This window comes from Rattus norvegicus, chromosome 4 (genome assembly GCF_021556685.1).
Source record: "Rattus norvegicus strain SHRSP/BbbUtx chromosome 4, alternate assembly SHRSP_T2T, whole genome shotgun sequence".
NCBI classification, from domain to species: Eukaryota; Metazoa; Chordata; class Mammalia; order Rodentia; family Muridae; genus Rattus; species Rattus norvegicus.
Window position 1 is genome coordinate 51,154,451 of NC_141537.1, and position 22,354 is coordinate 51,176,804.

General features: G+C 41.5%; 1 protein-coding gene across 11 annotated transcripts in view; it reads right to left on the reverse strand.

The window, feature by feature from the left end:
- The window catches only part of Tspan12 (tetraspanin 12), a 78,787-nt gene that overhangs the window by 27,142 nt on the left and 29,291 nt on the right, over window positions 1-22,354 (reverse strand). For all 11 annotated transcript variants that reach the window (XR_015685625.1, NM_001015026.1, XM_087657993.1 and 8 more), the window contains 1 exon segment: window positions 6,720-6,794. Coding sequence is in view for 10 of the 11 variants with exons in the window: in NM_001015026.1 (NP_001015026.1) it covers window positions 6,720-6,794 (75 nt within the window). In the remaining variant the exon portion in view is untranslated.

Genomic DNA, 22,354 nt, shown 5'->3' on the forward strand with positions numbered 1-22,354 from the left:
CGGTTTGTACTTGCTTATGAACTGAGCTCAGGTAAATTAACCTGGCATTCACGAAACCCATGCGGGGGATCAAGAACCAGGATACAGAAAGGGAGGTGCATGTGTAAGCCTTGGAAAACCTAAGACCAGGGTCATCTTGAAATCTAATTGAAAATAGTAATGTCAGGCTGGGTAGGAGGCTCAGGACACAGGGATCTGAGCTCAGATCTCCATCAAAAGGGAAAGGCAGGGTATGGCCTGTAAACCAAGGACTGCAGGAGGTGGGAAGGAAGGCAGAGACCGGTGGGGCACTGGTTGCTTAAGGGTACCAACCTAGCAGAAAAGGCCAACCTCTAGATTCAGTGAGCGATGCTGTCTCAAAGGAATAAGGCAGGGATGGATGGAGAAGGACACCAGTTCTCCTCTGATTCCACATCTGACCGTGCGTGCCTGTACCTGTACACGCTCTGAGCATATAAGCCCGCAGCATACATAGGCACAGAAGTTTTCCATTAAAAATTAAATTTAAAAATAGTAATAGCAGCTGAGAGGCAGATACAGGTGGATCTTTGTAAACTCCAGGCCAGCCTGGTCTATAAAGCAAGTTCCAGGACAGCCAGAGCTATCTCCGGGGGAAAAAAAAATAGTAATGTCAGTAGCAGAAGTAAGTTAAGAACTTTCTTGGCCACAGAAATTCTTCAATCTTATTTCTTTTCCAGGTAGTTGTTAGTTATTTTGTTTTGTTTTTAATGATCACTTGGAAATACATAATGCAAAAAAAAAAAAAGATCAAATTCCTGGGAACACATTCTATTCATATGGTTTAGTACCATTCAGAAAACTAGTCAAAGTTCAATCCACCCACTATAAATTGTTATTAACTCATATCCGTTAGGGCATAAAGTGAATGGAAGTAAAATAAATTCTCAAAAATATATCATCTGAAACCGTTAATATTATGGACAGATTTTTTTTTAAATTGGAATGGCGGTGAGCATGTAGGAACAAGAAGAAGAAAGGGGGGACAGACAGATGTCAAGCCTCTTGACTTAGTTAATAGAATATTTTTTTTTACTAAATTCTTGCTTTCCAAAACAAACACTGGCTGTTTCTTCACCGTGGCCACCATCAATCTGAAAGCAAATGTGGCAGGAAAACAGAGGCCCATTGAGGTCCTGGCTGCACATATTGGGCTCTGGCCAGGAAGCAGAGCACACAGTGAAGGGCTTGCTTGCACGAAGCAGCTTACAGCACAAAGCCCATTCTATGTAAAGGTTGGATTCTGCGAGAAACTTGGCAGATAATAAACTTTAACTTTTCTTTTACATTGTTATTAGTCCAGAAGCAATAAAAGTCTTAGCGACTTTATTTCTACAAGGCTGGTTTCCACATTTCACTTTAAACCATCCTTCCTCCTCTGATGTAATGGGGAAGATTTACACAAGCAAAACAATGACGTGTGTGCCAGCCGTGGCTGCAATGGCAGCGAGTGTGCGTTCTTGTAGTGCTCTAGGACTGAAGCCACTGAGGACAGGACAAAGGAACCGGAACAGGGACCAAGCAAATGTAAGTTCCTTTGTGTTCTCATGCTTCATAGAATCAAAGCATCTCCAGGACAAATTAACTCATCATAAACTTCCCACAGCTTTATCAAATATTTAACATATATCGGTAAGGCATATTCACAATCCAGTTAGAAAATCCATAAACGAATGGGATGTGGAGCTTTGTGACAAAAGTACAGCACTCAGGTGGTTGAGACAGGAGGATTGCCATGAATTTGAGGACACACAGCATTACAGAGTGGGTTCTAGGCTAGCCTGGGCTATGAAGATCCTGTCTCCAAATTAAATAAATAAGGGAATCCATAGAAAGACACTCACTTCCAAAAATATTTTAATCACCAAGTAGAACACGTCCAAAAGCTAAGATTAAAAGAACCAAGAGTTATTTCTAAGATTGATTCTTCTGTTTTTTGCATGCCAGGGATGTAGGTCATTTTTCAAAACCAAAACCAGGATCAATTCCTTGCAGCTAAAGCAAAAATCTGAGCCCTCCTACTGTTTTTATGTCCTAACATAAAGTTTGTAGGGATAACAGGGAAATATAACTGAAAAAAAGAAAATGGAGTCAACTCCAGTTTAAAGGGAAGTCATTTTTGTCTTCATTGTTGGTTGGTTTGGTTTATGGTTTTGTTTTTCCACGTGCATTCTTGATTTATATCGAGCTACTTAGAACCTTCCCCGGCTCTTCAACTTCCCATAGGTTCTGTCTTCTTCCCCTGACTCCTCCTGGTTGGAACTATGAATTTCTTCACAGAGCTATGAATGCTAGCACAGGAGGCTGAGCCGTCATTGGTCTGCAGTAGCCGCTGAATACTCACGGTCTCGGACCACTACAGATTCACCCCCCAAATTTTTAATAACTTATCAACAATACCAACACCTAATGTCTGGCTTATCTCTCACACAAATATAAAATTCCCACCCTCTCTTGAGAGGCCTTGGGTTTTTAACTGTTTAAAATTCACCAGGAACTCCTCAGGTGCCCAGGGCCCCTCTACCTGCCCACCATTCTAGCCAGGCACATCTGGGACACAGGAATGCAGGGGATTAAGTATCACTTTGTGATTCTCCCCAAAAAGCCCAAGGGCAAAAAATGTTGGAAAGCACCATTTTGAGGAAACATCTTGAGTCCTTAAGGCACTGACACCAGCCAGCATTCACAGACACGCTGTGGAAATCCATTCCACGCTGGGAACAACTGTACTTAACTTCACCACTGAAGTGAGCAAAGCAAGCAGTAGCCAGCACAAGCAAGGGCCAGCATGAGCTGGAGGATGGGGGTGGGCAGTGGGGGTTGGTATCAAACACAAAGCAACCGGTGGGAGAGGCCAGGAAAACTCCTCTCCTGTTCTAAGGAAGGTCTCTCTAGCTTCAAAGTAAGAGGGAAATGGTTGAACTCCTGTTTTTCTTTTTTTTCTTTTTTTTTTTTTAGTTCATTTTTTTTTTTATTAACTTGAGTATTTCTTATATACATTTCGAGTGTTATTCCCTTTCCCGGTTTCCGGGCATACATCCCCCTCCCCCCTCCCCTTCTTTATGGGTGTTCCCCTCCCCATGCTCCCCCCCCTTGTCGCCCTCCCCCCAAAAATCTAGTTCACTGGGGGTTCAGTCTTCGCAGGACCCAGGGCTTCCCCTTCCACTGGTGCTCTTACTAGGATATTCATTGCTACCTATGAGGTCAGAGTCCAGGGTCAGTCCATGTATATTCTTTAGGTAGTGGCTTAATCCCTGGAAGCTCTGGTTGCTTGGCATTGTTGTACATATGGGGTCTCGAGCCCCTTCAAGCTCTTCCAGTTCTTTCTCTGATTCCTTCAACGGGGGTCCTATTCTCAGTTCAGTGGTTTGCTGCTGGCATTCGCCTCTGTATTTGCTGTATTCTGGCTGTGTCTCTCAGGAGAGATCTACATCCGGCTCCTGTCGGTCTGCACTTCTTTGCTTCATCCATCTTGTCTAATTGGGTGGCTGTATATGCATGGGCCACATGTGGGGCAGGCTCTGAATGGGTGTTCCTTCTGTGTCTGTTTTAATCTTTGCCTCTCTATTCCCTGCCAAGGGTATTCTTGTTCCCCTTTTAGAGAAGGAGTGAAGCATTCACATTTTGATCATCCGTCTTGAGTTTCATTTGTTCTGGGCATCTAGGGTAATTCAAGCATTTGGGCTAATAGCCACTTATCAATGAGTGCATACCATGTGTGTTTTTCTGTGATTGGGTTAGCTCACTCAGGATGATATTTTCCAGTTCCGACCATTTGCCTACGAATTTCATAAAGTCATTGTTTTTGATAGCTGAGTAATATTCCATTGTGTAGATGTACCACATTTTCTGTATCCATTCCTCTGTTGAAGGACATCTGGGTTCTTTCCAGCTTCTGGCTATTATAAATAAGGCTGCAATGAACATAGTGGAGCACGTGTCTTTTTTATATGTTGGGGCATCTTTTGGGTATATGCCCAAGAGAGGTATGGCTGGATCCTCAGGCAGTTCAATGTCCAATTTTCTGAGGAACCTCCAGACTGATTTCCAGAATGGTTGTACCAGTCTGCAATCCCACCAACAATGGAGGAGTGTTCCTCTTTCTCCGCATCCTCGCCAGCATTTGTTGGCACCTGAGTTTTTGATCTTAGCCATTCTCACTGGTGTGAGGTGAAATCTCAGGGTTGTTTTGATTTGCATTTCCCTTATGACTAAAGATGTTGAACATTTCTTTAGGTGTTTCTCAGCCATTCGGCATTCCTCAGCTGTGAATTCTCTGTTTAGCTCTGAACCCCATTTTTTAATAGGGTTATTTGTCTCCCTGCGGTCTAACTTCTTGAGTTCTTTGTATATTTTGGATATAAGGCCTCTATCTGTTGTAGGATTGGTAAAGATCTTTTCCCAATCTGTTGGTTGCCGTTTTGTCCTTTGCCTTACAGAAGCTTTGCAGTTTTATGAGATCCCATTTGTCGATTCTTGATCTTAGAGCATAAGCCATTGGTGTTTTGTTCAGGAAATTTTCTCCAGTGCCCATGTGTTCCAGATGCTTCCCTAGTTTTTCTTCCATTAGTTTGAGTGTATCAGGTTTGATGTGGAGGTCCTTGATCCACTTGGACTTAAGCTTTGTACAGGGTGATAAGCATGGATCAATCTGCATTCTTCTACATGTTGACCTCCAGTTGAACCAGCACCATTTGCTGAAAATGCTATCTTTTTTCCATTTGATGATTTTGGCTCCTTTGTCAAAAATCAAGTGACCATAGGTGTGTGGGTTCATTTCTGGGTCTTCAATTCTATTCCATTGGTCTATCTGTCTGTCTCTGTACCAATACCATGCAGTTTTTATCACTATTGCTCTGTAATACTGCTTGAGTTCAGGGATAGTGATTCCCCCTGAAGTCCTTTTATTGTTGAGGATAGTTTTAGCTATCCTGGGTTTTTTGTTATTCCAGATGAATTTGCAAATTGTTCTGCTAACTCTTTGAAGAATTGGATTGGTATTTTGATGGGGATTGCATTGAATCTGTAGATCGCTTTTGGTAAAATGGCCATTTTTACTATATTAATCCTGCCAATCCATGAGCATGGGAGATCTTTCCATCTTCTGAGGACTTCTTCAATTTCTTTCTTCAGAGTCTTGAAGTTCTTATTGTACAGCTCTTTTACTTGCTTGGTTAAAGTCACACCGAGGTACTTTATATTATTTGGGTCTATTATGAAGGGTGTCATTTCCCTAATTTCTTTCTCGGCTTGTTTCTCTTTTGTGTAGAGGAAGGCTACTGATTTATTTGAGTTAATTTTATACCCAGCCACTTTGCTGAAGTTGTTTATCAGCTTTAGTAGTTCTCTGGTGGAACTTTTGGGATCACTTAAATAAACTATCATATCATCTGCAAATAGTGATATTTTGACTTCTTCTTTTCCGATCTGTATCCTCTTGACCTCCTTTTGTTGTCTGATTGCTCTGGCTAGAACTTCAAGAACTATATTGAATAAGTAGGGAGAGAGTGGGCAGCCTTGTCTAGTCCCTGATTTTAGTGGGATTGCTTCAAGTTTCTCTCCATTTAGTTTAATGTTAGCAACTGGTTTGCTGTATATGGCTTTTACTATGTTTAGGTATGGGCCTTGAATTCCTATTCTTTCCAGGACTTTTATCATGAAGGGGTGTTGAATTTTGTCAAATGCTTTCTCAGCATCTAATGAAATGATCATGTGGTTTTGTTCTTTCAGTTTGTTTATATAATGGATTACGTTGATGGTTTTCTGTATATTAAACCATCCCTGCATGCCTGGGATGAAGCCTACTTGATCATGGTGGATGATTGTTTTGATGTGCTCTTGGATTCAGTTTGCCAGAATTTTATTGAGTATTTTTGCGTCGATATTCATAAGGGAAATTGGTCTGAAGTTCTCTTTCTTTGTTGTGTCTTTGTGTGGTTTAGGTATAAGAGTAATTGTGGCTTCATAGAAGGAATTCGGTAGTGATCCATCTGTTTCAATTTTGTGGAATAGTTTGGATAATATTGGTATGAGGTCTTCTACGAAGGTCTGATAGAATTCTGCACTAAACCCGTCTGGACCTGGGCTCTTTTTGGTTGGGAGACCTTTAATGACTGCTTCTATTTCCTTAGGAGTTATGGGGTTGTTTAACTGGTTTATCTGTTCCTGATTTAACTCCTGTTTTTCAAGCAGCCAGATTACAAGCTGTGAGCTTTTATACCAAGGTGAGCACACAGCAAGCCTTCCGACGTACTTCTCAGAGTGCGGTGTGGTGCAGCTCCTTAGAAACAGGAGACAGTAGCTTCCTGCCTCACCATTTTCAGCTGTGGTCAGCAAGGATCCAGTTTAAAGGAGGCACTAGGGCACTCTCCAGCAAGCACAGGCTAATTCCTTCCTTCCTAACTCAGAAGCTGGGGTAATTCTCTTAGGCTAGTCCTAGTTCATGACGTCCACATGTAGGCAGTCTATGGAATTAAAGATGTATCACAGTATCACAAGATAAAGATTTAAAATTATGACTTGGAAATGTGTGTGTGTGTGTGCTTTTTCAGAAATACCAGGGAATCAGGGATGTTCATCCTTATTGTATAATGCGGTCATACAAAGAAACAATCACGTACCACGGTCACTCTCCAGAACCTGACTCAAAGGTCAACCTAGATGTTGTTCCAGACTTTAATTCCTTCCCACCGGGAACTCACCATAACTTCCTGCTCGTATGTCCACACGCCACAAGCCAGTTCTACGCAGAAGATCACGAGTAAAGTTCCAAAGTACTGCAGAAAGAGAGAGGAAGCCGTTAATAGGAAACCACTTAAGGCAACTGTTACTCGGGGTTGTGTTTATCTATGATAAGAAGACAGGGCTCCTCTTCAGAGAGCACACAGAGTTTCTGCAAGCCCGAGGCCGCTACAGATAACCATCGGGACTCACCTGAATGGGTCGGTGTTTTGCCATTAGTCTGCTGGTAGGGTAAATCTTTTACAAATACCAATAGTTTTATTGAGCTGAGTAATAACTCATGTAGCATAATTTAATAAAGGTGAATCAAGACCTCTGAAAAATTATACCTAGTTCCTCTTAGAAAGGATAAAGTGAGTTCTGCAAGTTTAACCTTTCCCCTGGTGTTCATTTTCACGCCTTCCGGGCCAGGGGGAGGGGTGCTTCTTTACATTTGTGAAAAGGGCAATGTGGAACAAGATGTCGAGTACTCAAGCTAAATTAAGATGAGTGGTGGGTCTCTACCGTAGGAAGCGTCTCTGGGAGGCACGCAAAGGCAAACAGGTAACAAACCTGAATGCAGAATTAAGAACCAGAAACGCAAGTAAAAGTCAGTATTCCTGAATGGGAAGGAGATTAGAGAAGATTGGGCAGAGGAAAATGATGTAAGCAAACGCACAGAGTCAGGCGGGCGGTAATGCAAAGCAGCAAAAGAGACAAGCACACCAAGCGCACACCCGGAAGAGAAACGACAGGCCACAATTGAAAGGCAGACTAAAGCCGGATCATGGAGCACACCAGATGACTGACTAATGGACTTTAAATACATCATGTGGGCAATAAGGTGGCATCTCTCAATGTTTCTGCGTAAAAGAAAGACGTGGCGGGTTAAACGGTGTCAGGGTAATAATTAGTTTGAAAGAGGAGGGCTGAGCGGTGAGTTGGAAAGTTTAGAAGACAGCAGAGTGGGCGTGTGAGGTAGACCTGAATGTTTGTGGTAGCCTTGCTAACAAATGGGAAACAACTGCCTTCTAACAATGCAGCAGAAAGACACTGGGCCAGCTGGATTGATAGACTGAGAGAGAAAGATGTATCTCCCCAAAGCAGAGGAATAGGACAGAGTAGCACTCCTGTGGAGTGAAAGCACACACTTTATTTAAAAACTAAAGAAGCACATTCCTGTAGAAGTCTTAACCTCAGCACTCAGGTACCTGAGAATGGAGCGGGAAATTATTCTTTTATTAGAAGCAGAGTAACTTTTGAACAATGTTCTATTTCTCAAGTTCCTTATTTAATCAAGAGCCTCCTGAAACACCGTGATCCCACTTCACACATGAGGAAGGAAATGTAAAGGGCAGGTCACGTGACTCAAGGAGGTGACCTTTGCCGCATCTGTTCCCTGTGTTCTTCCTTCCCAACCCCCACGGGTGGAGGTAACCTTGCAGAAGCAAGCAGTGAGAACCAGAGGAGGATCAGACTTCCAAGGAGTTGCCTCCTCTGATGCCAGCAGGAATGGAACAAAACTGAGGCAGCTCAGGAGTCTTCTACTTCCTGTGCAGTATGGGACTGGAAGGCAGGACTGGATGTTGGTGCCTCTTTGCTTCCAATCAAAGCTCTGTGAAGAGCAGACACTCAATGTGTTCTCCGTCACACAGTTAGTGCCTGATAAATTCTCGTCACGCTGAATAATAACCGAAAACAGCCGAAATGAATTGATTGTGCTTAGAGTCTGCATGGGCTGTAATCTCGAAAGACCCTCTTAATGAAAGTGATCTTTAAGAGGAAGTAAAATCGCTGCAGTCGTGGAAGACATAAAGGCGCTTTGTGGGTGAGCGAGTTCATCAAAACTCAGTGGAACCAGAACAGAGACGCGGTAGCTGCCGACGCCCGGCAATGTTTTGAGGTACAATGGGCTGGGGAAAGGACTTTGCATTTTATTCTAAGTGTGAAGAAACCATTAACGGCTGACATGATCGGATGCACACTACGAAAACATCTCTGGCTGTTTTATCTACAGAAAGAAAGGCAAGGTCATGAGATTTACAGAAAGGACATCCAAACTAGGATGGGAGTGGAGACAGAGAAAGGAGCTGACTGACACGGGACTGTCGGCTGTCAAAGACGGTTTTAGAATCTTTGTTCAAAGTTTGTCAAAAGGAGAAGAGTAATCAAAGATGTAGAAAATGATAGTTTTCTATTTCTGTGAAATATTCTTTATGACTTAAAAATAGTAATTTTAACCTCCTTCCTTCATTTTTTTTTCTTTCATTAAAACAAAAAGTACAACTGTATAATAACTCAGCTTAGAAACAGACGTGGTTCAAAAGATAAAGCGGTGTTTGCTAACGGGAATCCCAGTTCACCAGGTGCTTCTACTCCCAGCATATTTAATACAGACACAGAGAAGCTCAGCTTCAAGACCCAGATCTCATATCTAAATGTTATTTCTAAGGCTGAACTGAAGATTTTCAGCCTTGAAAGGCCAGCTAGAAGAAATCTGGTGAACAATGTATTCCACATCAGTTTCTCTCAGCGTTCTCTTCAATGTTTAAGAAGCATCTCAACATGAAAACTGTCTTCGCTGCTGTGTGACAAAGCTATCAAAGGTGGAGTAGTTTTCTGCTTAACCAGTGTCCTTGCCTCTGATAAGAAAAGATGCTAGGAAGCAGTGAGACTTCAGAGGAAAATTGCACTATGGGCTAGCTTAGCCTGAACTCTTGAAAGCAGCTGTCCACTCACAATTACAGCCAAGGCCACACTTAAAAAGCAAAATATCACTAAATGCAAACATGGACAGGGTGGGACCTGTGTGTGCTGAACGGGAAAAGGAAATGTCCTGACTCTGCCTTGGTGATAACCGTGACGATTTCTGGATCATTCTCATTCTCTGACTTGTGGAGTCACTGGTGAGTCCTGGGAAGGGTTCCAGGACCTGTTCATAGGCACTGACTCAGATGTATGCAATATGTCTAATAAATGATCAACTTCAAAGCCTATAGATCTAGAGTACAAGACTGTGACAACGGGTATGCTCTCAGGTCTAATTTCTTTTGTGTGTGTGTGTGTGTGTGTGTGTGTGTGTGTGTGTGTGTGTGTGTGTGTCTGTGTGCACAAGTATGCGCACACACATGTCTGGGTGTACGCAGGCAATAGGGGCGCCCATTTGAAGGGTGTGTCAGTCTCCCTTGAACTGGTGTTATGGGTAGTCATGAGTCACCTGGTGCAGGGAATTGAGCCCCCTGGCCCTCTTCACAGTGCTCTTGCTAGCTGAGCCATCTCTCCAACTTCTCCATCCAGTTTCTTAAAAGGACCATTATAGTGGGGTGCCATCATCACTGCTTAAACATCAACAAACATGCACGTGAAATGCATAGATTTCAAAACATGCTCTCATTGCAAGACTCAGCTGATTGTTGACTGGGGGACAGTGTAACTTCTGTGACTTGGTCATTCTTTGACTCCGGAAAATTCCAGTGTTCCGTCTGATACAAGTTATCCCACATGGAAAAAGGAAATCACTCTACCCGATTAACACTCAGGAAGACTGACTTGCCTTCCCCAGAAGCTGCAAATGCTCCTTATTTCATTTCCCAGGCTTCTTGAAGAAAATTAAATGTATAATTTAATTCAAGTAAATATTTTTGCAAAGGATGCTACATGCTCCTGTCTGCTATTCCTACTCAGTTATTATTACTTTAACCTAAAACATTAGGTCACCTAACTCCGAGAACACGCTGCGTGTCAAATCCATCCCGACAAAATACAAGTCAACTGGACCTACCCTTTGCTTTGCTTTTTGGTGAGATCTGAGTCCTCGACTGTAACAGTCTCCTACTGAGTGTTGTGCAGAGAACCAATCACTGTTTCAACTGAGGAGCTGAGTTTGAAGCCCTCTGATGCATGATGAGAATCCTTATCTTTATCTCATCTGATCATGATGAGAATGAAGCCGGCTAAGGAATCCAGCACCAGCCGAAGCTCCACTTCGGTACAGAGTGAATGTCCGTGCAACCTTTCCCAGCCATGCCCCATCCACCCACACACTAGAAGAGCAGGTATACAATGTCCCACTGGGCATGGCTCTCTCACTAACTTCCCAGAGCCTGTGCTTTGTGTGACAAGGTTACCGTGTTGCTTTGTGGAACCCGGTGCAATGCCAGCGGGTCTTCTCTTTTTTTCCGGCACAGCCTTTATTGTCCATGGTGGGACACAGTTTCTTCCAGCACTTTATCTTTTGCTCCTGGCGGCTTTGCTCCTCTCCTTTGTTCGGTGTGTGTGCGTTTTCTTGTCATCTGTATTTTAGGCCCCAGTGCTCTCGAACCAGTTGGCTGCCTTCTCCACAAATTATGGTGTCAGTCAAACAGCCAGGCCATCAGTTTCAGCTGGTGGGGTCTTAGTCTTAAACATCATTTTATCCCCAGTGCCTAAGCCCTACCTGTCACACAGCAGGTTCTCGACAAACATCAGCCGAAATAATGATCAGTTTAGTTTGCAAACTCAAAAGACCAATTTCAGCACTTCCTTGGGTTTCCTCCGGCTAATTCGAACCGTGAGTTTCTTGTTAACATCTGACTCCCTTGATTTCCGTCTACGCGTTTGTATTTTAAATACTGCCTCTCTGTTTCATGTATGTATGTGTTTTTTTGTAGACTACACTTGGATAATCCGGCGTGGCTGAAAATGTTTAAGACTATTTCTGCAGCTAAAGAGAGGAGACAACTGTGCCTCTTCCCATCTTCCTGAGCTACTAGTAACCAACCATTTTAAAAAGAAACTTAAAAAGAGAAAAAGTAGAGAAGTTGGAGGCTTTATAGGGAAACTCAAATTTAACTGTGTCCATTACCATTTTAGTTATTTAGTAAAATGATTCGATATAAAGTTCCTTAAAATAGTTAAAAACCCTGTACTCTAACCAAACTAAAGTTTGTGTTATATTTACCAGGGTTACCCTCAAAATACTGTAATTTTTAAAAGGCATCTACTAACATGTTCAGATTTTCCGATAATAGGACATGAGACACACATGTAGAGCTGTATTGTTACCTGTTTTGAAAATGCTATAGCAACAGGAAAACATGGGCCTTGACCTAACTGACCTGGCTTCAGGTTCTAACTAATTTAATAGTTTGATGGTCTTCCACAAACCAGCAGGACTCAGTTTCCTATTTCATAACATGCGAATTACTTACCAGTGGCGTACTCAGGATTCAACGACATAATTGTCCTTTGCTTTTTAACTGCTCCCTAAATGGTAGCCTTTATTAAATCACATAATAGACTCTCTTAGGACACACATTATGTGTAAAATATCTAGGCTCACCTCCTGGCACAGACCAGCCTAACACTGTTGTCATTATGTCATTATGATTAGAGGACAGACGTGTCAAGAATTGTTCATCCCTTAGAGATCATTGAGAGTCACCCCCACAGCAGAATGTTATTCCAAAGACTACCTGCTAACATCCCTGATAAAATATCTGCCTGGAGAGAATATGACAGGAACTTTTCCTCCAAATATCTACAGCAGGGTGTGGAGGGTGGGAAGTCAACTTCTGTGGGTATGCATTCAAATCCACGTGTTCTTTAAAACTCCCTGGGGCTGGCCACAATGTGGCAGCATGTCACCAGTGACTAGCCTTTGTCCACTGGAAGTTTCTGACAAGGAAAGGAATGGTGTGGCATCCCATCCTTGAAGAGTGGAAAATGGCAAGGGTGAAGACCGGATATGGTTAAGTCCTTGGTGAGTTGTGGGTAAATGTATCCCTCAGTAAAAACAGGGGGCATCCATTGCTAATCCCTTTTAAAGGTTAGTTCACTCCTTTGTATGTGTAGATAAGCAATAGCAAATCCACGAGTTTACTAAAGAGGCAATTATTTACAGAAACCGTCTGGCTCCCTGATGTCTCCTTCACCAGAATTCCACCCTAATGTAAACAGACCAAGCACATGCCCAGCCTGTCTGTTCTCTCTCTCTCTCTCTCTCTCTCTCTCTCTCTCTCTCTCTCTCTCTCTCTCTCTCTCTCTTAAAATGTCACTGAAACAATAATGAAGGTATCATCCCAGAGACAACAAAAGATGAAATGACATAGCAGTAAGCATACAGAGAGAAGAGCAGAAGAGTAAATCTACTAGTCATTCTGAAAAAGCTGGAAGGATAGATGGCGAGGGAAAGGAAAATCTCAGAACAAATGGATTCCAATTGACTACGGGCAACTCCAAACACTTCTGTGAGTGACAGGTTCTCAAAAAAAGATGATTGGTTGAAAATCCATTCAAGGAAACATTGGACCTCTTTACTATTCCCTCCCCAAATACCATGTGACTGGGTGACTACCCCATTTCTACTAGAAGATGAGGCCACAGAGATACTAAGATAGTCCCACACCAGGGGACAACAGGTACAATACAACCAGGTAGGAAGGTCAAATCTGCACACCTGTCCACAGAGCTTCAAAATTCAATCAAGTAAGTGAACACAACATGCTAAGGTAAAGGACAGTGGGAAGGTTGACAAAAAGATCATTTCCAAGTTGGAACTCTTCACCATTCAAAATCAACGTGTGAGCATTTGGAAAGGTATTTTGGGCATATACACTAAAAAAAAAAAAATCATGTGCTTTATCATGACATAGTGAAAAATGAGAGGATAAACAAAAAGGATTGAGTGAAATCCAGGGAAGGGTATTTAAAACGAGAGAAAGCACATGAAATGCCTCAATGGTAAAAGATCCTCCCATGATGGCAAGAGGGTCAACAGACCTGGACAGGAGCAGTTTCTAGAACATTCTGAGACATCTGAAAAATGAACAGAATTGTCCAATGTATTTCAATATATGAAGAAAAATGAGTTTGATGATAAAAGATTATGATAAGAAAGTATCGTTCATATTTAAAAAATTACTTTAGGAAGAAAGCTTAAATGTGCCATTTTGCGTGGCCTAGTTGTGACTAGATTGTCCATAATTTTAATCATGTAAACACTGAACGAAGCAAAACTATGATGCCACTGGGCTAAGGAGAAGATATTCAGCAACGGTCAGCCAAGAAAGGACCAGGAGTTCTTCCTTCCCTGAAGTCGATGGGCAGGACTTAAAACTAAAGCCTAGAAGAATGAGAAACATTACATAAAGATGTGATTTAGGGATGTGTAGGTAAATGACAAGAGGAATCTGTGGAGGCACAATTAATAGCAGCTGCCTCAGGGAGTGGCCAGAGGCAGGGGTGAAGGACTTCCATATTTCATGGGGCTTTTAGCACTGAATTAACTCTTTAAATTATGTCCATGGAGCTCTCTGAGAGAAGGGAGGACAAAAATTTAAAGCGGATATCTCCCCCCTGCAGCCTGGGAGCTTAAAAAAGAAAAGACTGGGAAACCAGAGCACTTTCGGTGTGCTTTGCATTGACGGAACAATCCTGAGAGAGGTCATTCCAGAACACTGAAAACTGTAAGGACCTGAGAAGCACTTTGAGCTGTCAGCCAAATGATGTGAGTGCCATTCAGAAACTTTCCAAAATGCTGGGGTACCATCTTCCTTTGATTAAATACGCGTTCAATAGTTGGAATTAGGAACGGTTTAGCAAAATGTGCATAGTGTGTACTTAAGAACAGTTTATATGGTTGAGTGAAAATCGAGGTGTTTTCTGAAACACTGTTCCTTAAAATCAATATGCATTCTACCTAAATCAGTATGAGTTAGAATATCTCCCCCAACTGTTCATTTGGATAACAAAACTATGAAGCCCAAGATGCTATAATAAAGGCAACTTTATTCTGGACCTGGATTTATTTACTAAAGAAATATATCTGTATATGAGTATAATCAAATCCTATAAATCAAAATGAAACCCAAACAATTGAGCATATTTATACACAAATATGAACACATAGATGTACATTAGTATGTATATAGATATACAAATCATGTATTATGTCAGAGATTTACATATAGAATTTATTATCCAGAAATTATAAGGCTATCAGTATTCCTTTTAAAATTAAGGAATATTTTAAATTTTTTCCTTGAGAAGTTCATACACATAGTGTATTTTGAACATTTCCACCTCCTCCCATCCCCTTTCCAACAACCTCACAGTCCCTCCCCACACACGGCGGAATGTAAGTCATATGTCATGTCAAGATGACAACATTTGAAATCACTCCTCTCTATTCTGGATCTTTTATTCATATGTCCATAGCTTTCCTGAGTGACTCTTACTGACTTCTCACACACACACACACACACACACACACACACACACACACACACACACACCATGCATGCACAACATGTCTCTATAAGAACATTAAAAAAAAACTCTTCTTGCCTTTAAACTAGGGATAAATGCTATTTATCCCTCATTACCTTTTCAGTTACAGAAAAATAAAAGACTTCCAATCATCAATGTTTTAAATGACAAAAACTGAAGTCCGTTTTTTTCCTTTGTCACACTCTGGCTGGTGAAAGGAACAACCCTACTTGCTCTGTCAAATCACTAACAAATCTTAGCAGAACACAGCCCCACATTCCTTTCCTTTTTATATGTTCAACTGTAGTTAGATTAGCTTCTCTCTGGCAATAAAATTAATTAACTTTTAGTTACGTGTCAGTTTTATAAGAAAGAATCAGACATACCCAAAGCTCAGTAAAAAAGAAAGAGATTTTATTTTTATATCTTTACTTTTTTTTAACTTTACTATGAACAATATATTTAAAAAAAATTCTCAGGAGGCAATATGTGCTTTTTATGTGAAATATTTTAAATAGTTTTTAATTTTTACAGAAGCTGGCTTTCTAAATATTGTTTGTTTCTAACTTTTGAAAATCTACTGGAATTACAATACTGAACTTTGCCAACAAAATCAATGTTAAAACTAGCTGAACCTAGAGGACATTGAGAAATGTAGAAAATGAATGTTTTAGTTGCCGTGGTCTCTCATAGCAGAAGTGTGCCCTGTGTAAAACTTAACACTATTCCACCCAATTCACTAGGGACTACGTGGTGTGTACTACGGATGAACAGCAACTGTATACAACAGCAAAACATAAGGTACTGTTATCCATCCTAGTCCTCTCGCAAATACCAATTAGAAAAGACTTTTTTAACAAAAGAAAAGTGTAATGTTTACATATATTTTGTGAGAAAATAAATAATTTGCAAGTATCAACAAACCCTATGACTTAAAAAAGTAAAAGTGATCAACACTTACAAAAGTTATTTAAGTCGACAATTCTTTTAATTTATAACTAATTTATACTATAATAATTTAAGCTATAAATAGATTTTTACATACAAAATATTTGACATAATTAAGAACCGCAAATGACTGACTTGCTTATTTAGGAAAATTCACATAATTCTCCCGAGTAAAATTAATTTCAAATTGCAACATGCGTTATTGGATATTCTTAATATTTTAAAAACAGACCCTTTGACTTTTTCTCTCTATTACAGAACAACTCTTTGAACAAACAAAAAGTTTGATTAAAAGTCTATGTTCGCTAAATGATAAATGATAAACCCCAGTCTCTCTCCTGTCAAATACTGGACTCTGCAAACTCTCAGTGCTAAGTGTCTTAATGTCAGTTGCTTATTTTTCCTCCCTCAGTGACTGGAGGTCTAAAAATATTATATTACTTATAGTTAGTAAATAAGGGAATTCCAGTGCCAAATATTTGTACAAGATAATGGAATGGCTTGCCCTTCTGTTAGGAATTCACAGGGAAATGCTGACAGACCAAGAATAGCTGCTGCTTAAAACACACACACACACACACACACACACACACACACACACACACAGCCTCCGTTTAGCTCATTCTCAACATGGAGTGGAAACGGAGCCAGGACTGGGACATTCTGCAGGCCCATCAGTCTAGTCTAATGCCTCCCTACTTAGTTTTCAAGGAAAAGGCAACACCGAGTGTCCTTTGTTTGAACAATCATAAACAGAGTGAGGTTAATCTAATTTTGGAAAAAGCTAGGGAAGTGTGGTGGAAGAAACACCCCTGAGGTCTCGTAACTACTCCACATAGGCAGAAATCCAAGCTCAGGTGAATACTGACTTGTCTGTTCTCACGTTCATGCTCGATGTTTGAGAATGTACCGACGATTGTTTCAAAAGTGTCCTTCACATATTCCCTTCACAATTTTATTTTTACTGGTTTCTTTTTTTTTTTTTTTTTGATGTGGTTGTTTTTTGTTTGTTTTTTTGTTTTGTTTTGTTTTTTGGAGGTCTTTTTGTTTTCTTTTTCTTTTCTTTTTTTGCTGAGCCAACGAATTTTCCAAAGCTGCTGTTGGTGAGTCTCAAATCAGTAAATGCTTAATTCACATGATATTTCAACGGCTCATCAGAGAAATGAGTTCTGCCAGGCTCTGTGGGTCTGGCTGAGTGCTATAAGTTCTCTAGGGTTGGGGTGGGGAGTCAGTGACCTATATCATGAGAGAGAAGGCATTAAGGGTGAGGCAATAAAACAGCTGGACACGCTAGAGAGGTCACCATGTATATGGCTTCTGTTCCCCTTTAAGCTAGGTCAGCTCAAGTCTGCAAGCTCAGCCAGATCTCAGATAATTTACAGGCCGTTCCTGGTCTCTGAAAAGGCAATGGCTATACATTATTGGACCATTCCTCAGAGTGAGAGACACGGGTCCTTATTCCCAGAACCTATGCACCAACACGCAAACAGAAAGTTGCCTTAGACATTACCTAAGCAACATAGCCAACCGAATGCTCGACTCAACGATCCAGAGCGTGACAGCAGGCCAGCCCAGCCAGATGTGCCAGCCCTTCCCAAATGCAAGAGTGGCAGCAGGTCAGGCTGGTAGTCCAAAAGGACAATATTCTAAAGGGAAAACATGAACATATGAAAACTCAGCTTTAGAACTTACCAAGAAGCAGGTTTTCAACCACATTGTTTTACCTTTATGTTTAGTTGAGCCTACTAATCTAATCTGTGTTTCTTCATTAGCACACGCACGCATGCGCACATACACACAGGTTGTGGGGGTCACTGAGAAGCACTGGTCTAGTTGATATCAGGAAAAGTATGAACCGAACCACGTGAATTTCAAAAAAAAATACACCTTCATTACAAGGAAATATTCGAATAGAACAATGTGGGGAAGTCATGAGCTTTGGGGACCGGCGTCCGTGCACAAGCACATGACAACTGAGGACTGCATCTCCGTTGCCTTCAAGCCAAAGCTTCCAGCCTGCATAAACTCGATCTCAGCCAAGTTAACCAGTTCTACCACAATCCTTTCCACAAGCTCACTGTTAACAGGACGTTTTGTGAGTGGGGATTCTCCGTTTGTTTCACAGGCTAGGCTCAAATTTGAAATCCACCTCCCTTAGCTTTCTGAGAGCCTGGGTTACAGGTAAGTGCTGCTACGTCCTGCTGTCTTTGGAACAACTTTTCTCTGAGGCTTGAAAAGTCCAAGAGCACATCAAATAACTACCGTTGTACTTTCCAGCAAGGTCTCTGGGTGCTCACTATCTCTAGGAAACATCTTAGCCCAGCATGGTTTCCTAGTGCCGATTTAGCTTGATGGCTATGTTTACGCTATCACATCTGCACTATGGATACTCAGACTGCTACAATTTTACTTACAATGGATAGGTTTAAGAATAAAGGCATCTTGAGAGTGCTAAAGAGTCTCTCCTATGTTCTCTTCTCTCATTAAGAAGGGATCTGTAACCTGGAGTGGCAGTGTCAGTCAGTCATTTTCCTCCAGGTTGCTGAGCAAAAAACCACACTGAAAGTACACAGATGAGCCAGAGGGCTCCACTCTTCAGTTTAAAACCTTCAGACTGAGGGGGTTGGGGAGTTAGCTCAGTGGTAGAGTACTTGCCTAGCAAGCGCAAGGCCCTGGGTTCAGTCCTCACCTACAAGGGGGGAAAAAAAAACCTTCAGGCTGCCTCTCATATATGAGACATTCAGGACTGTTATGCTGGGTACACACATGTGCACTGATCCTTGCCACCAACAGCTTCTTAATGTCACTAGACTTGTTCTGTCTATTAACGTTGTTTCTCAAAAGTGCCCTGCTTCCTGCAAGGGCCCCTAGGAGTCGCAACTGTATCCCTCCCACTATTTCCTGCCAGCACCTTCCTTTGTCCTGGACCCTCAGGCTTCAGCTCAGATGCATCCTTGGGTGCCTTTACTAAATGTCCTCCAGGGAATGAGACAATTGTTGTCAGAATTTCTTTCCAAGTACTTCTAATTAGGAAAAGAAGTTTATGAAATTAAAATATTTTAATTATGAACAGCACATGTCTAATTGTTCCATTATTGTTCAGTCCCTGCTTCCCACTCAGTGATGCGAATGCCTGGACGGAACTTAAAGTTGTGAAATATTTAAAGAGAGTGTCACCTGAGAGAGACCCTGAAAGCATTCAGAGTTATACTAAGCTGGAAATAATTCTTGAATCAAGTATCACGTAACGAAAATGCCTATCTTCTTGCACACTCTGTTTCTACAATGTCTTCATGGGTGCAACCATTTTAAGCAAATGTGAAGTTTCCAAGCTCTAAAGCTTTAAGACCTAAGAGCAGGACAAATACAGAGGCAGACACTCGCAGCCAAACATTGAACTGAGAATGGGGTCCCAAATGGAGGAGTTAGAGAAAGGACTGAAGGAACTGAAGGGGCTTGCAACCCCATAAGAACAGCTATACCAACCAACCAGAGCTCCCAGGGACTCAACCACTACCCAAAGAGTCCACATGGACAGAACCATGACTCCAGCTGCATATGTAGCAGAGGATGGCTTTGTTGGGCCTTAATGGGAGGAAAAGCCCTTGGTCCTGCCAAGGCTGGACCCCCCAGTGTAGGGAATGTCTGGGCCGGAAGGCGAGAAGAGATGGGTGTGTGGGGGGAACAACCTCATAGAAGAAGGGGAATGGGGGATGGGATACGGGGTTTATACGTGGGGAACCAGGAAAGGGGATAACATTTGAAATGTAAATAAAAAATGCAATAGTTTTTAATTTAATTTAAAAAATACAAACAAAAAAGAAAACAAAAGAATGGCCATTTATTTTAAAGTAATTCTGTGTGTTGCTTAAAAGAAGGGGCACAACTAAATTATTTCTGCATTTAAATAAAATTCAAGTAGTGTACTCTTGTCTTTTAAGATGCTAAGATTCATCTTAACCTACAAACATAAAGCTTGTTACCACTTTTTATCTAGAAAGATTAAAAGCATTTGTATCCCATCTTTAAACAATTCAATGTCTAAATGGTTTTGCGATCATGATACTACCTAGTAATTAATATCATTGGCCATTACAGAGTTTGTCTAAGTAGTTTATCTGTCAATTAGTTTCTTCACTGATGTACAGGACTTAATTTTCTCATTTTGTACCATCATGATTTGGCCTTGTTTTAGGACTCTGCAATACACATGGTTTCTCTCAAGTCATTTGAGAGCTACGTGATTTTAAATGACTAGCTATCACTTGATGTTTGCCAAAAAAAATTTCAGAAAAGAAGAGCTATGGAAGCAAATGAGAGAACAAAAACCAACTCACAACTGTTGCCTTCCTCAACACAACAGCACATGAAGCAGGAGTGACGAACAGCCTTCGGAGGTGAGGAGATGAGGTGGCACGACACGCACGCTAGTTTAAAACTTTACACACCCTCAGAGCAGTCCCTAAGTCAATAGAGATAGGCTCACTCTCGGAGCAGTCCCTGTAGGCTTATCTCTAACTAAAAGTATCTCAAACATATTAGGAAACAGTATGTAACAAAGTCCTGTATGCTTGTTATGACAAAACACCCAGGAAGAGAGCACAAGTCAGAATGCCAAACCTGAAGCCATTTACTCTTCGATCTCTGAAACAATCAGAGGGGCCAATGAGCACTCACAGTCCTCTCTCAAAGGCCCAACACCAAAGCTATGAGTCTTGGGCACCTTTCCTGGGGTCCAGTCTTTGGTACTATTTTCACTTTCAAATGTGTCTGCTTACATGCTTCCTTGGGACATAATTATAGACGGACACACCAGCACTGCTTAAGGATCAGAAATAGTCAAAGAACAGGCCCTGGGTTCTTGTACAAGCACACACCACCATGCCTCTAATTACCTACTACTCTAATGTGAGTCATTCCATCCCATACTGGGAATACTTACTGGCTCCCTTTCTGGCCAGTGGCTCTCTAGAGGCTATAGGAGTAGGAATGTAGGCACTCCTACAAAGACTTCACAACTAGACTTACTTCACTGCGTTCTCTCAATTCTGCACAGCCATAACAAATGCTTCAACCTGCCAAGCACCATCATGACTCCTCATCTGCCCCACTGTTCATGTGGTTCTAAGTACCCCTTCCTACCCAGCAGAATCACCTCCTTTGAACAAATTACGGGGGGGAGGGCGTGTCATAGTCCCTGATTTCAGATTCACACAGTAATTTATTCATAGATTTAATATGTTAATTAAGTTAAATTCTATCTTTCTGCCCCTTTCCTCTTTGCCTCTGAAATGCCTATCCCAGGCTGCCAACTTGGTGCGTGTGATTAAGAAAGAAGAGGAAGGGAAAAGGACAATGGGAAAGAGGGAGAAGGGAAAAGACCCTGTCTCCTCCTTTGACTTGATTACAGAGAGTAACTGTGGTAAAATGTCTTGGCCAAACATAAAGATGATATTTTTAAAAGATAAAGTTGATAGAGTAACAGACAATGGACAGTTAGGCATGACCCATGTAGCCTCACCATTGAATTAAAATGGTACCTTGCAGTGAAGCCTGCACAGGCTTTGCACACAGACTGTATTCGAATGCTAATCTCAGCCTTGTGTATCTTCAGGCACACTACTTCTCCTCTTCTGTAACCAGAAATCCAAATCTAACCGTCATGAATATTTTCTGAGAAGGTGAGGGTAACACTTGGTGCTTGGTGAGCATGTGGAAATGACCCAAGGGGCCTCCATTTAAAAGTAAAGTTGTTAGGTTCTCAACCCAAAACTCCAAACAAGGGCAAAATAAATTCTACCTAGTAGCTCATTTTAACTTGAAAACTTATGAATAGCTTTGTCACTATAAAATGTACAACGGCCACAGAGAAAATTTTAAACCAAGGGCTTGTACAAATTATTATTGCATAAATAGATGGTTGTTATATTATGTTTTTGTTTTTTAAGACGGTATTTCTGTGTAGCTCCACAGACATGGCTGGACTCAAATTCAGAGATCCACCTGCCTCTGCCTCCCAAGTGCTGGGATTAAAGATGTGTGCCACCACCACCATTCTGCTTTATGATCTGATTATAAACAAGGCCACTGAGGAAAGGAAACTCCCCAGAGGTCGTTGAAGATTTCTTTGATTTCCAAGAAAGAAGTTGTTCAGAGCAGGTTCAATCACTGCATATTTTAAGGAGGTGTTTGAAATGCTTCCATAACCTTAATTGCCTTATGCAAATTATCTGGAATGCATAAGTTAACAAACTTCTTCAAAGGAGTCCACGGTCCACCAGCTTTGTTTCTGACCAGCACCTGACTGCGAGTCAGGTGCTGACAGGGAAGGAGAAACATTAGCCTTCCACCACACATGACGACCTGGCGGCTGATGGCTGCATTCAGCTGCTGTTGACTCTGTAAGTGTGTGTGTCTGTTA